General features: G+C 37.3%; 1 protein-coding gene across 2 annotated transcripts in view; it reads left to right on the top strand.

The window, feature by feature from the left end:
* LOC137437107 (synapsin-3) overlaps window positions 1-17,003 on the top strand; it is a 179,179-nt gene that overhangs the window by 91,459 nt on the left and 70,717 nt on the right. For both annotated transcript variants that reach the window (XM_068131497.2, XM_068131498.2), the window contains exons 6-8: window positions 1,445-1,536; window positions 2,848-3,004; window positions 7,945-8,034. In XM_068131497.2, coding sequence (XP_067987598.2) covers window positions 1,445-1,536; window positions 2,848-3,004; window positions 7,945-8,034 — 339 coding nt within the window. The remainder of the gene's footprint in view (window positions 1-1,444; window positions 1,537-2,847; window positions 3,005-7,944; window positions 8,035-17,003) is intronic.

Below are 17,003 nucleotides of genomic sequence, written 5' to 3'. Positions count from 1 at the left end.
AGCCACCGTCTACAATTCCAATAGAAGAGACATCATTACTCTTTCATGGGAAATATTTTTCGAGTTTGTTTTACCCTCAAAAATAGATTGTAGTGAACACACATTCGTGTTAAAAGATTGGCGTTTAAAACCTTCCCTTATGAAGGGGGACGGACATCTGTACAAACACACAAACTGACATTGTGTTTTATCTGGTAGATTTTAAGGCCATACGAGACTGTGTACATAAATCACGTGCAGGCCAAATACCTCGATAAACCTGACTGCACTTTTACATGATTTATAGTCACATTAATAGGCCATGGTCAAATACACATGCTATAGGCATTTATATCTATATTCAGAGCTGCATCATGATCCAGTGGTTCAGATCAGGATGCTCATGATCAATTACCCAATTTAGTTATGACGATTGAAAATTTGTAACCTGGCAAAATAATAGTTATGCAGACATGGATAATAAACCTGTAAATTGCAGAATCTCCTTGCAATGCAACAGTTTTATTGGATAAATCATTGGTTTGCATTTTCTATTTGACAGGATGTCCACAAAGTCGCGCTTCATAGGAAATGATTTAATTACTCTCACCAGAGGAGAAGGTATTGCATTTGAGTCCGTTTGTTCATTCGTTTGTCCGTTTGTTTGTCTGTTTGTTTGCCCACACAGAATAAATATGATTTTCTCTGCAACCGTTGGTCCGATTGACAGGAGATTTTCACCACAGGTGCAACTCCACATGTATAATTTTTAAACAATAAATATGACGTCATACGTTACGTGGTATGGCCGCCATCTTGGAAAAACCGAAAAACTTTGCACCTCTATATCTCCGAAAGTGCTGCATAGAAAAAATTGAGACATGGCTCATTGTAAAGATCTCTCCATGTGGAATAAAATGTTAATGATGATGTCATAGGTGCCTCCATTATGACGTCATAATGCGACAAGTGCAAAACGTCATCCGATAAAGATGAAATTTCTTGAGCATTATCGAGGGATAAATTGGATGAGAAAAAAACAAACAATGACGTCATTGGTCAAGTGGTTCGGCCACCATATTTGTTTTAACACAAAAGCTTTAAAAACCACTGAAAATACGTCCTGGTGAGGGTCTGCAATCTCTGATTGCTCTTTCTTGTTGATTATTTATCATAGGAAATTAAATTATTTAATTCAACAATTAGGCTGGATATGTTGAAGAACATTCAGAGAAACCTGCTTTTCCATTTACAAACATGTTTTGAGATTGGTGGGACACATTTCGAACAACTGATGTAGTCAACCTTACAAATAAATATTTTGCCTATGATGCGTGACTTTGTGGGCACCCTGTATATTCGATGAAGGATTTTATGCAAAATGATGTGCAGGCTCCTTCACATTTCTGCTCATGGGAGAAGGTTTGTCTCTAAGGTTCGATGTGTGTTGTGTGTCTGGGTCCAGGTGGAGTTTTCAGAAATCAACCTGGCCGCTTACGTGGAAGGGGACTGCACCGTGGATGTACAGGCCTTCCGTAGTGGAACCAAGATCGCCAAGTGAGCTCTATGACATATGGAGCTGTTTTTCCACGTAAAAACATCTTAAGCAATCGCATCTCTCAATATTTCTAGTTAGACTTGTGCAGGAATAAAGATTTGCAATAAGTGCATGCCTTCACATTCCAACACCTCTTGCAACAAGAAAAGCACTAGGTAGAGCACATACCTCCGCCAGGCTGCACAGTTTACATGTTCTATCCCACTGAAAGGCCGGATCTGCATCCAGACCTTAAGCAAAATCGAATCGGCTTGTTCTTGTCTCCTCCACAACACATCCACCAGGTTTTGTCATAATCCATCCAGAGCTTTTTGAAATATCGTTTTTGTCCCCATATCTCAGTGGTGAAGAATCCCTTGGGGATTAAACAAACTATACTATCTGGATCTTCACCAAAATCATATCAATTCCTCCTTGTCACACACCCAACGTGTCCACCAAGTTTCAGCCAAATCCATCCATCACTTTTTGAGATATCCTGCTCAGAGACAAACAGACAGACAAACAGGGATGAAAACATAACCTCTGTCCACCTCAGGTGGCAGAGGTAAAAGAGGTTCCTTTCTAAGTCCATGAAAGGCCAGCATATAAATGCAAAGAACAAGGCATGGGGTAGACTCAAAATAGGAATGCTCTTTAGTGCAGCGAGCAATTAATGGCATCATTTGCAAGGAGGCTTGGGACTATTTTCTTCCGCCAGATGCACTTGAGCTATTTCAGCTCTACCTGTTTGAAACCCTTCTGTGATTCTGAATTTACACCTGAAAAATCTTACATTTGCATCAGAGCATTATTCAAATTCACCATCCTGACTATCTTGGATTCAGATTCCGAAACGATAACACGCCTTACTGCAGCGAGTGGCAGGGTATGTAATTTGGGGGTAACTTATTTGTCATGGTAGATACAAGGTAGAAACACGATACTTTCCATAAAACCCTCCCATCTAGGGTTGATCATTACAAGGTAGGGTTGAAAAAAAAACTACAGCTCTTGGAGCACGCCATCCTTCAGGTGGGATTGGCAAGCGAGCTCTCCCTTCTGCATTTTGGTTGTGGACGTAGAAGATTTCAAGTATCTCGCTGAAAGGTAAGGCCATATTGTTCCAATCACCTGGTCAAATTCCTTGCTTGAGATTAGCTGAACAATTAGTACTACCTGCAGTAGATGGGAACTTTGGGGGTGTCGATGTGTGTAGATATTATAGGCCAAATGTCCTCCTGTGTCAAAGGTTCTCCATATTTATTTGTGCATCTCACAAAGATCTCTACAGAGCAAGGCCAGAACTAAGGTTTGTGTTTACCTGGCAGGACTTTCAAGCCAGACTTTGTGCTGATTAGACAACACCCATACAGTATGGCTGGAGGTGAGGATTACCGGAGTCTTCTCATCGGCCTCCAATATGGCGGGATTCCCAGTGTCAACTCACTTCCTGCTGCCTACAGCTTCTGCTGTAAACCATGGGTGGTGAGCATTTCACTTATGCTTTACCTGTAGTTTTGCCTTGTAAGTTTGCACAGACGGAGGCATACTCACCTTGGAACTGTGTAGCCTGGGTTTGAATATCGGCCGAAGGGCAACCACCATTTACATCCATCTGAGGTATGGCGCACACAATGATGCTTTGCCATTATTGCGTAACACCAGGATGGCAGGTTATAGCTGTTTCGAGATTCGAACCCAGGCCAGACAGCACAGAGGTGAGTCTGTGTACCTTTACCCTAACGTCCCAGGCCCTAGTTATACTCATATTGGTTATTTTTACACCAACAACGCAGTTTTTTACTCGGATCTTAAGCTTTGACTCCGATGATATGATATGATCAGCTGGTAATACATTCGTTTGGTAATAAGATCATGTTATAGATAGTTGCTTGCTTTATGACTTTGATAGACTCATTATGATCTCGGAGGGAGTCCAACCTGATTATATAAATCCCTTCCTGTGTTGCTTTATATTGAGAGCATTGGATTTTTTTTGTCTTTCAGAGAAATAATGTGTTAAACTTTATGAATTGCCAATGGCATCTATGAAAGTAGTAGGCCTAGCTATTTGGAATACACGCAACATAAATACTATTTGGAATACCTGCAACATAAATACTATTTGCAATACCTGCAACATAAATACTGTTTGGAATACCTGCAAGATAAATACTATTTGGAATACCTGCAAGATAAATACTATTTGGAATATCTGCAAGATAAATACTGTTTGGAATACCTGCAACATAAATACTATTTGGATACCTGCAACATAAATACTATTTGGAATACCTGCAAGATAAGTACTATTTGGATACCTGCAACATGAATATGATTTGGATACCTGCAACATAAATACTATTTGGAATATCTGCAAGATAAATACTGTTTGGAATACCTGCAACATAAATACTATTTGGATACCTGCAACATAAATACTGTTTGGAATACCTGCAACATAAGTACTATTTGGATACCTGCAACATGAATATGATTTGGATACCTGCAACATAAATACTATTTGGAATACCTGCAACATAAATACTATTTGGAATACCTGCAGGATAAATACTATTTGGATACCTGCAACATGAATACGATTTGGATACATGCAACATAAATACTGTTTAGAATACCTGCAAGATAAATACTATTTGGAATACCTGCAACATAAATACTGTTTGGAATACCTGCAACATAAATACTATTTGGATACCTGCAACATAAATACTGTTTGGAATACCTGCAACATAAATACTGTTTGGAATACCTGCAACATAAATACTGTTTGGAATTCCTGCAACATGAATACGATTTGGATACATGCGACATAAATACTGTGTGGAATACCTGCAAGATAATACTATTTGGATACCTGCAACATAAATACTGTTTGGAATACCTGCAACATAAATACTGTTTGGAATACCTGCAAAAAAATACGATTTGGATACATGCAACATAAATACTGTTTGGAATACCTGCAAGATAAATACTATTTGGAATACCTGCAACATAAATAGTGTTTGGAATACCTGCAAGATAATACCATTTTGAATATCTGCAAGACAAATACTACGTGGAATACCTGCAAGATAAATACTGTTTGGAATACTTGCAAGATAATACCATTTTGAATATCTGCAAGACAAATACTTTGTGGAATACCTGCAAGATAAATACTGTTTGGAATACTTGCATGATAAATACTATTTGGAATACCTGCAAGATAATACCATTTTGAATATCTGCAAGACAAATACCACTACGTGGAATACCTGCAAGATAAATAGTTTGGAATTAAAAAAATTTTTTTAAAAACCTTTAGAGCCTTTTTTTCCTAACCTTTAGAGCCTTTAGAGCCTTTGGATACCTGCAACATAAATACTGTTTGGAATACCTGCAACATAAATACTGTTTGGAATACCTGCAACATAAATACTGTTTGGAATTCCTGCAACATGAATACGATTTGGATACATGCGACATAAATACTGTGTGGAATACCTGCAAGATAATACTATTTGGATACCTGCAACATAAATACTGTTTGGAATACCTGCAACATAAATACTGTTTGGAATACCTGCAAAAAAATACGATTTGGATACATGCAACATAAATACTGTTTGGAATACCTGCAAGATAAATACTATTTGGAATACCTGCAACATAAATAGTGTTTGGAATACCTGCAAGATAATACCATTTTGAATATCTGCAAGACAAATACTACGTGGAATACCTGCAAGATAAATACTGTTTGGAATACTTGCATGATAAATACTATTTGGAATACCTGCAAGATAATACCATTTTGAATATCTGCAAGACAAATACTTTGTGGAATACCTGCAAGATAAATACTGTTTGGAATACTTGCATGATAAATACTATTTGGAATACCTGCAAGATAATACCATTTTGAATATCTGCAAGACAAATACCACTACGTGGAATACCTGCAAGATAAATAGTTTGGAATAAAAAAATTTTTTTTTTAAACCTTTAGAGCCTTTTTTTCCCCGCAAAGCGGGGGTTGGCCTTTTTCGGGGACCGTGGTTGTTGTTGTTTTTTTGGTACCCTTTTTGAAGCAATGTTTTACGGCCGGATGCCCTTCCTGCCGCCAACCCTTTTTGTCGCCTTTTACGACAAGCAGGGAATTACCAGTGAACTGGTACTCAATTAGCCGACCTCGGAAGGATGACAGGTTGAGTCAACCCCCCTGGCGTTAATTCAGCAATCGACCGGGATTCTAACCCAGGATTCTAGGATCCTAAGCTGGCACCCTAGCCGCTAGCCCAACATCAGGCATTTGGATAATGTTTGGAATACCTGCATGATAAATATTATTTGGAATACCTGCAACATAAATACTATTTGCATACCTGCAAGGTAAATACTATTTGGATACCTGCAACATAAATAATATTTGGAATACCTGCAAGATAAATACTATTTGGAATATCTGCAAGATAAATACTATGTGGAATATCTGCAAGAGAAATACTATGTGGAATACCTGCAAGATAAATACTATTTGGAATATCTGCAAGATAAATACTATGTGGAATACCTGCAAGATAAACACTATTTGGAATATCTGCAACATAAATACTATTTGGAATATCTGCAACATAAATACTATGTGGAATACCTGCAAGATAAACACTATTTGGAATATCTGCAACATAAATACTATGTGGAATACCTGCAAGATAAATACTATTTGGAATATCTGCAACATAAATACTATTTGGAATATCTGCAAGATAAATACTTTGTGGAATACCTGCAAGATAAATACTATTTGGAATATCTGCAAGATAAATACTATGTGGAATACCTGCAAGATAAATACTATTTGGAATATCTGCAACATAAATAATATTTGGAATATCTGCAAGATAAATACTATGTGGAATACCTGCAAGATAAATACTATTTGGAATATCTGCAAGATAAATACTATGTGGAATACCTGCAAGATAAATACTATGTGGAATATCTGCAAGATAAATACTATGTGGAATACCTGCAAGATAAATACTATTTGGAATATCTGCAAGATAAATACTATTTGGATACCTGCAACATAAATACTGTTTGGAATACCTGCAAGATAAATACTATTTGGAATACCTGCAAGATAAATACTATTTGGAATATCTGCAAGATAAATACTGTTTGGAATACCTGCAACATAAATACTATTTGGATACCTGCAACATAAATACTGTTTGGAATACCTGCAACATAAATACTATTTGGATACCTGCAACATAAATACTGTTTGGAATACCTGCAAGATAAATACTATTTGGAATATCTGCAAGATAAATACTATGTGGAATACCTGCAAGATAAATACTGTTTGGATACCTGCAACATAAATACTTTGGAATGCTGTTTTGGAATATTCGAAATCGCACTGTTTCTGTGAATGAAATTTGGATAAATGTCATGAGGGCTGATGTGTCATGCAACTATTTGCTGCATTAGAGGTTTCCTGGACACACTACACTTTGTTATCACAGCTACCAACATACCACGTTGATTTATATATTTATTTATCTACACTTTACCTTCTCCACGACCAACACACACATTTGAATTCATTATTTATTTACACTTTAACAACACTGCTACTGACATACCACCCTGAATGTATTGATTTATTTACATACACTTCACCACCACTGTCGCTGACATACCACCGTGAATTATTTCTTTATTTATATGCACTGTACCACCAGCGTTGCCGACATACTACCCTGAATGTATTGATTTATTTACATACACTTTACCACCACCATCGCTGACATACCACCCCGAATTATTTCTTTATTTATATGCACTTTACCACCAGCGTTGCCGACATACCACCCCAAATTATTTCTTTATTTATATGCACTTTACCACCACCATCGCTGATATACCACCCCGAATTATTTCTTTATTTATATGCACTTTACCACCACCATCGCTGACATACCACCCTGAATTATTTCTTTATTTATATGCACTTTACCACCACCATCGCTGACGTACCACCCCAAATTATTTCTTTATTTATATGCACTTTACCACCACCACCGTCGCCGACATACCACCCTGAATTATTTATTTATATACACTTTACCACCACCGTCGCCGACATACCACCCTGAATTATTTATTTATATACACTTTACCACCACTGTCGCCGACATACCACCCTGAATTATTTATTTATTTATATAAAACTTTACCACCAGCATTGCTGACATACCACCCTGAATTTATTTATTTATTTATATAAAACTTTACCACCAGCATTGCCGACATACCACCCTGAATTTATTTATTTATTTATCGACACTTTACCTCGATCAGGACGATCGTGCATTATTGTTGTATCTCTCCTCCCTCCTATTTTACAGTTTTCCCACCTTATTCAAATATCCAAAAGACTTGGACCTGACAAGTTCCCTTTGATTGATCAAACTTTCTACCCCAATCATCGTGAAATGGTAAGCCTTATCTCCTTTAACCAACTTTCCTCTGGTGACCACTTGCCTGTCTTCTGGTTCCTACCCTTTTGAGGATGTTGTGCGAATTGACTTTGTAAAAATAAGAAAAAGAGGAAATCGTGTTTCTTTCGTAAGATATTGTCATACACGTTCCCCACCTTATGCTCCAAAACAATAAAAATAATTTATTTTCTCAAAAAAAAAACTGAGGCATATTGAGCAGTTTAATCACAAGGTGCAGCATGAAAGCAGCTGATAAACAAGTACAGAGTGGCCACAAAGTCCCTATGCACACAGTTAGAGTTGTTAGAATTTTTTTTTTTAAATTTATTTATCTGTATGCGCCCCTCCAAAATTTGTATTTTTTCTCCATGTTCTTCTGGACATCTTCTTCCATGTTGAGGGTTGGAGGTCATAAAAGCAGTCCCTGTCAGCTGTTTTGAGGTCTTCAACTGTTGTAAGGTGGAGATGAGAAATTTCCTCTTTCACAATGCCCCAGAGTGAGTTGTCACATGTTGTTGAGTCCGGACTTCGAGGAGGCCACACTATCTCAGATCCACGTCCAATCCATCGTCCACTGAATTTGTCGTCGAGATATTCTCTAACTGCGAGAGCATAATGTGCTGGTGCACCATCTTGTTGCAGGATAGCTGTTGCCTTGAGACCTCTCACACAGTTGTGGAACAATCCACGTCTGAAGCATGTTCAAATAAGCAGTGTGATTGACACTTGTATCAAAAAAATATGGCCCTATCAAGTGATCTTCTGACATTTCTGCCCACATCATGACATGAGGAGGATGCTGTTCAATTTCCTCATAAAAATGAGGATTTTCTTTGCACCAAAAATAAACATTCCTGGATCGATTGCTGTGGTAAATAGCACACTCACCCGAAAAAAACACGCTTTGTCTTGATTTAATGGTGGGCAATCGCTGCAGAAGAGCCTTGCAAGCGACCTCAAGTATGGCCAAGTCTCTATTGGAAAGCTCATTAACACATCCAGGCTTAAATGGCTTCAATCCCACATCCTTTTTCATTATTTTTTGGACTGTTACTATTTTGAATAGCGTGGAATGCCTAACACAGAAGATCTTTTTCGAGATGATTTCAGTGGTGATCTCGTGCAGGATGCTTCAATAATGTCCACATGGCGTTGACGTGATGCTGGGCGACCAGAGCGCGTTAAATCAAGGACACTTCCTGTTGAAAAAGCCTTCTTCTCCCATGCCCGTATCGTGTAGCACGTAGGAGCTGGCTTATCGAACCTCTGCGAAAATCTTGTCCTTATGTCTTCAAAACTTGCTCCACGCGCGCGGTCGTGAACCCAGACACAAGTAATCAGTCTCTCTACCATCGTGCACTCACTGGTGTCTGTCATGCTGAAGTCATACCTGGAAAACAAATAAAACAAATAAGTAACAGTAGACACACTATTATGCATTGGGACTTTGTGGCCACTGTATAATACGTTTTGCTAAGTTTGTAGGTATGAGCAAATCAGGTGAGACCAATTTTTGAGGGATTTCGGCAAACTTGGCCACGATGGTCTTAAGTACAAAAAACAACCCCATGAGGATGCTGATAATGGAAGGTTTAAGGTCAAAAAACCATTTGTTATTTCATCAAAGTTGTTGCTGATTCTACTTTGATTCATTAGTTTAGAATTGCCACTGATTTTGAGCTTGGTCAAACGCGACAACAACCACGGTAAGCCGATGATACATTCACAACCATATGTTACTTTCTGTGCCTGTCATAAAGTGTGCGACTGAACCCACATTCACACCATATAGGTGGGTTGGTGAACCTTCACAAACCCTGCATACAAACCTTACACTGAATGAACTGCATCAGTGTTGAAGATATTTCCTTTCTCCGTTTTAACAATACCTTATTAAAGTCTGTTGAACATATTAGCAAACTCAGAGAATACCTGTCTATCGATGTTAATAAAAGTTTAATTTCCTGATATTCTTTTCAAAGACAATAACTCTTGCTTGGAGGGAATCCATCCAGAGAATTGTAGTTTACCAGGTGTGTTGGTGAACTTTGCATGATGGTGTGTTTATTCAATTATCAATTATTTTGTTATTATTTTCATGTGCAGCTTTAGGCCAATAGAGCATCAAAAATATCACTCGGTAGCAATGGTAAACACAGTTACAGAAGAATAACCAAAGAGATTTGTGGTTGGTATCAAGATCAGTAGATGATGAACACAAAAAGAGTAGAAAACAACATGATTTCAATAGTAATGGTTCACTAGTAATGGTTCAATGGTAATGGTTCAATGGTAATGGTTCAATGGTAATGGTTCAATAGTAATGGTTTGTTAATAATCGTTCAATGGTAATGGTTTGGTAATAATGGTTCAATGGTAATGGTTTGGTAGTAATGGTTAAATGGTAATGGTTTGGTAATAATGGTTCAATGGTAATGGTTTGGTAGTAATGGTTCAATGGTAATGGTTTGGTAATAATGGTTCAATGGTAATGGTTTGGTAGTAATGGTTCAATGGTAATGGTTTGGTAGTAATGGTTCAATAGTAATGGTTTGGTCGTAATGGTTCGGTAGTAATGGTTCGGTAGTAATGGTTCAATGGTAATGGTTTGGTAGTAATGGTTCAATAGTAATGGTTTGGTAGTAATGGTTCAATGGTAATGGTTTGGTAGTAATGGTTCAATGGTAATGGTTTGGTAGTAATGGTTCAATAGTAATGGTTTGGTAGTAATGGTTCAATGGTAATGGTTTGGTAGTAATGGTTCGATGGTAATGGTTTGGCAATAATGGTTCAATGGTAATGGTTTGGTAGTAATGGTTCAATAGTAATGGTTTGGTAGTAATGGTTCAATGGTAATGGTTTGGTAGTAATGGTTCAATAGTAATGGTTTGGTAGTAATGGTTCAATGGTAATGGTTTGGCAATAATGGTTCAATGGTAATGGTTTGGTAGTAATGGTTCAATAGTAATGGTTTGGTAGTAATGGTTCAATAGTAATGGTTTGGTAGTAATGGTTCAATGGTAATGGTTTGGTAGTAATGGTTCAATAGTAATGGTTTGGTAGTAATGGTTCAATGGTAATGGTTTGGTCGTAATGGTTCGGTAGTAATGGTTCAATGGTAATGGTTTGGTAGTAATGGTTCAATGGTAATGGTTTGGTAGTAATGGTTCAATAGTAATGTTTAAATAGTAATGTTTTGGTAGTAATGGTTCAATGGTAATGTTTTGGTAGTAATGGTTAAATGGTAATGGTTTGGTAGTAATGGTTCAATAGTAATGGTTTGGTAGTAATGGTTCAATGGTAATGGTTTGGTAGTAATGGTTCAATGGTAATGGTTTGGTAGTAATGGTTCAATGGTAATGGTTTGGTAGTAATGGTTCAATGGTAATGGTTTGGTAGTAATGGTTCAATGGTAATGGTTCAATGGTAATGGTTTGGTAGTAATGGTTCAATAGTAATGGTTTGGTAGTAATGGTTCAATGGTAATGTTTTGGTAGTAATGGTTAAATGGTAATGGTTTGGTAGTAATGGTTCAATGGTAATGGTTTGGGAGTAATGGTTCAATGGTAATGGTTCAATGGTAATGGTTTGGGAGTAATGGTTCAATGGTAATGGTTCAATGGTAATGGTTTGGGAGTAATGGTTCAATGGTAATGGTTTGGTAGTAATGGTTCAATGGTAATGGTTTGGTAGTAATGGTTCAATAGTAATGTTTAAATGGTAATGGTTTGGTAGTAATGGTTCAATGGTAATGGTTTGGGAGTAATGGTTCAATAGTAATGTTTAAATGGTAATGGTTTGGGAGTAATGGTTCAATAGTAATGTTTAAATGGTAATGGTTTGGTAGTAATGGTTCAATGGTAAGGTTTTGGTAGTAATGGTTAAATAGTAATGGTTTGGTAGTAATGGTTCAATGGTAATGGTTCAATGGTAATGGTTTGGTAGTAATGGTTCAATAGTAATGTTTAAATGGTAATGGTTTGGTAATAATGGTTCAATGGTAATGTTTAAATGGTAATGGTTTGGTAATAATGGTTCAATGGTAATGGTTTGGTAGTAATGGTTCAATGGTAATGGTTCAATGGTAATGGTTTGGTAGTAATGGTTCAATGGTAATGGTTTGGTAGTAAAGGTTCAATGGTAATGGTTTGGTAATAATGGTTCAATGGTAATGGTTTGGTAATAATGGTTCAATGGTAATGGTTTGGTAATAATGGTTCAATGGTAATGGTTTGGTAATAATGGTTCAATGGTAATGGTTTGGTAATAATGGTTCAATGGTAATGGTTTGGTAATAATGGTTCAATGGTAATGGTTTGGTAATAATGGTTCAATGGTAATGGTTTGGTAATAATGGTTCAATGGTAATGGTTTGGTAATAATGGTTCAATGGTAATGGTTTGGTAATAATGGTTCAATGGTAATGGTTTGGTAGTAATGGTTCAATGGTAATGGTTTGGTAATAATGGTTCAATGGTAATGGTTTGGTAATAATGGTTCAATGGTAATGGTTTGGTAATAATGGTTCAATGGTAATGGTTTGGTAGTAATGGTTTGGTAGTAATGGTTCAATGGTAATGGTTTGGTAGTAATGCTTCAATGGTAATGGTTTGGTAGTAATGGTTCAATGGTAATGGTTCAATGGTAATGGTTTGGTAGTAATGGTTCAATAGTAATGTTTAAATGGTAATGGTTTGGTAATAATGGTTCAATGGTAATGGTTTGGTAGTAATGGTTCAATGGTAATGGTTCAATGGTAATGGTTTGGTAGTAATGGTTCAATGGTAATGGTTTGGTAGTAAAGGTTCAATGGTAATGGTTTGGTAATAATGGTTCAATGGTAATGGTTTGGTAGTAATGGTTCAATGGTAATGGTTCAATGGTAATGGTTTGGTAGTAATGGTTCAATGGTAATGGTTTGGTAGTAAAGGTTCAATGGTAATGGTTTGGTAATAATGGTTCAATAGTAATGTTTAAATGGTAATGGTTTGGTAATAATGGTTCAATGGTAATGGTTTGGTAGTAAAGGTTCAATGGTAATGGTTTGGTAGTAAAGGTTCAATGGTAATGGTTTGGTAATAATGGTTCAATAGTAATGTTTAAATGGTAATGGTTTGGTAGTAAAGGTTCAATGGTAATGGTTTGGTAGTAAAGGTTCAATGGTAATGGTTCAATAGTAATGGTTTGGTAGTAAAGGTTCAATGGTAATGGTTTGGTAATAATGGTTCAATAGTAATGTTTAAATGGTAATGGTTTGGTAATAATGGTTCAATGGTAATGGTTTGGTAGTAAAGGTTCAATGGTAATGGTTTGGTAGTAATGGTTCAATGGTAATGGTTCAATGGTAATGGTTTGGTAGTAATGGTTCAATAGTAATGTTTAAATGGTAATGGTTTGGTAATAATGGTTCAATGGTAATGGTTTGGTAGTAAAGGTTCAATGGTAATGGTTTGGTAGTAATGGTTCAATGGTAATGGTTTGGTAGTAAAGGTTCAATGGTAATGGTTTGGTAATAATGGTTCAATAGTAATGTTTAAATGGTAATGGTTTGGTAATAATGGTTCAATGGTAATGGTTTGGTAGTAATGGTTCAATGGTAATGGTTCAATGGTAATGGTTTGGTAATAATGGTTCAATGGTAATGGTTTGGTAGTAATGGTTCAATGGTAATGGTTCAATGGTAATGGTTTGGTAGTAATGGTTCAATAGTAATGTTTAAATGGTAATGGTTTGGTAATAATGGTTCAATGGTAATGGTTTGGTAGTAAAGGTTCAATGGTAATGGTTTGGTAGTAATGGTTCAATGGTAATGGTTCAATGGTAATGGTTTGGTAGTAATGGTTCAATGGTAATGGTTTGGTAGTAAAGGTTCAATGGTAATGGTTTGGTAGTAAAGGTTCAATGGTAATGGTTTGGTAGTAATGGTTCAATGGTAATGGTTTGGTAGTAATGGTTCAATGGTAATGGTTTGGTAGTAAAGGTTCAATGGTAATGGTTTGGTAGTAATGGTTCAATGGTAATGGTTTGGTAGTAATGGTTCAATAGTAATGGTTTGGTAGTAATGGTTCAATGGTAATGGTTTGGTAGTAATGGTTCAATGGTAATGGTTTGGTAGTAATGGTTCAATGGTAATGGTTTGGTAGTAAAGGTTCAATGGTAATGGTTTGGTAGTAAAGGTTCAATGGTAATGGTTTGGTAGTAATGGTTCAATGGTAATGGTTTGGTAGTAATGGTTCAATAGTAATGTTTAAATGGTAATGGTTTGGTAGTAAAGGTTCAATAGTAATGGTTTGGTAGTAAAGGTTCAATGGTAATGGTTTGGTAGTAATGGTTCAATGGTAATGGTTTGGTAGTAAAGGTTCAATGGTAATGGTTTGGTAGTAAAGGTTCAATGGTAATGGTTTGGTAGTAATGGTTCAATGGTAATGGTTTGGTAGTAATGGTTCAATGGTAATGGTTTGGTAGTAATGGTTCAATAGTAATGTTTAAATGGTAATGGTTTGGTAATAATGGTTCAATGGTAATGGTTCAATGGTAATGTTTTGGTAGTAATGGTTAAATGGTAATGGTTTGGTAGTAATGGTTCAATAGTAATGTTTAAATGGTAATGGTTTGGTAATAATGGTTCAATGGTAATGTTTTGGTAGTAATGGTTAAATGGTAATGGTTTGGGAGTAATGGTTCAATAGTAATGTTTAAATGGTAATGGTTTGGTAATAATGGTTCAATGGTAATGGTTTGGTAGTAATGGTTTGGTAGTAATGGTTCAATGGTAATGGTTTGGTAGTAATGCTTCAATGGTAATGGTTTGGTAGTAATGGTTCAATAGTAATGTTTAAATGGTAATGGTTTGGTAATAATGGTTCAATGGTAATGGTTTGGTAGTAATGGTTTGGTAGTAATGGTTCAATGGTAATGGTTTGGTAGTAATGCTTCAATGGTAATGGTTTGGTAGTAATGGTTCAATAGTAATGTTTAAATGGTAATGGTTTGGTAATAATGGTTCAATGGTAATGGTTCAATGGTAATGTTTTGGTAGTAATGGTTAAATGGTAATGGTTTGGTAGTAATGGTTCAATAGTAATGTTTAAATGGTAATGGTTTGGTAATAATGGTTCAATGGTAATGTTTTGGTAGTAATGGTTAAATGGTAATGGTTTGGGAGTAATGGTTCAATAGTAATGTTTAAATGGTAATCGCTAAGTACCGTTAAGCATGCTCTTCCTGAAGTAGGAATGCAAATGGGATCTAACATGATCAGCCTGGAGCCGGCGAAAGAAACAAAGCAATTATCTGCTGCACACACTGTGCCTGGTGGTGATAAAAAAGGATGGAAAACCAAGAGTGTGGGTGGGGTCAAGCCTGAGAGAAGGTCATAAAAACGATAGGCTGCCAACAAGCCCGTAATGATCAAGTGGTGGGTTTTGCATCTGAAGGAGATGGCAATAATCCCCACCGTCTTTAACTGACTTACATATCAAGGAGATCCAGGTGAGAGGTCGGTAAAGCAATCCCTCTGCAGAAAAGCCTATTCCCAAATGTTGTCGATGTTGACTTTGTCTGTCAAAGGTAACTGTTGGCAATAGCAAGGAATTATTTGGCACAACAAATGATAAGCATTCGGCACCTGGTCTTGAAGGATTGTCTGCAAACGTGATCACGACAGGTTGGAGCAAGTGATCAAACCAACGAACTCCAATGATTGCATTCCCTGATTACACCAGTATGCTACATTGGTTGGCTTGCCATATACCGTGGGACCCCGCTTTGTTTTACAAACACACACAACTTTCAAATGATGATGATGATGATGATGATGATGATGGTGGTGGTGGTGGTGATGATGATGATGATGATGGTGGTGATGAATTAAAATCCCATGAATTCTTCGAACTTTGAGGGCGACTCAAATGATGGTGCAGCAAAATTGTGCACTAAGGGTGACCCAGGAAAGGTAGGATAAGGTGAGGATGCTGGTGAGAATGCTGTTGACGCTGAGAGGAACGCTGCAGAGGGTGCTGGTGGTCTTGAGGTAGAGGGAGCAGGGCTGAAGAAATAGGTAATAGGGAGCTGCCTGACAGATTGCCCAACATTTTGATGTACAGTGCTTTCAGAAAGTATTCAGACTCCTTCACTTTTTTCACATTTTGTTATGTTGCAGCCTTATGGTGAAATCATTTAAACTAGCCGAAACCCGTGGAACATCCACGGAAGGGAGGATGTGGTGTATGGATAGAGTGTACCATTATGGATGGCATAGGGGATTTGCTTGTCCGAGTAAGAGTTAGGAAGAAAGATGAGAATGAAGAGTGCGTATATGAACAACGTATTTATTGCAATCTACTTAAATGACAACGCTACGATATACTTTTGAAAAATGAATGGATTCGTAATAGGAATCGGCATAGCACCAGTTGGCTTGCTTCGCCTTCACCCAGCAGACGCCAATACGATGGCGTCGTATCGGCAGTTAATCGGATGCTTTTGGGCCCCAAAGTCGATTAATTCCGATTTTTGGAGTATGGCTGTACATGATAAACAAAGAGCGCGGTTGGAAAAAATTATGGTAAACCCACCTGATGAGGTTAGCATACACCGCGATCGACGACACCGGCACAAATGCATGCTCAGGATTGTCCACTCAGTGAACGGCTTGCTGTCGCCTTCGACTGTCCAATCAGCGGACGGCTTGCTTCGCCTTCACCCAGCAGACGCCAATAAGATGGCGTCGTATCGGCTGTTAATCGGATGCTTTTGGGCCCCAACGTCAGCTAATTCAGATTTTTCGTGTATGGCTGTACGTGATAAACAAAGAGCGCGGTTCGTAGATCGTAAATCCATTAGTGCCGTGGGCATCGGGTCACTGGGTGCGGCGTGAAAGGGATAACAAAGTCGAGTCCTTACGCTATTATTATATAGATTCATTTTTTCCCTCATAAATCTACACTCAGTACCCCATAATGATT

This window comes from Myxine glutinosa, chromosome 11 (assembly GCF_964187855.1).
Source record: "Myxine glutinosa chromosome 11, kmMyxGlut1.1, whole genome shotgun sequence".
In the NCBI taxonomy this organism is placed as follows: Eukaryota; Metazoa; Chordata; class Myxini; order Myxiniformes; family Myxinidae; genus Myxine; species Myxine glutinosa.
The sequence above is the reverse complement of the archived record's forward strand: the minus strand, read 5'-3'. Positions and strand labels throughout refer to the sequence as shown.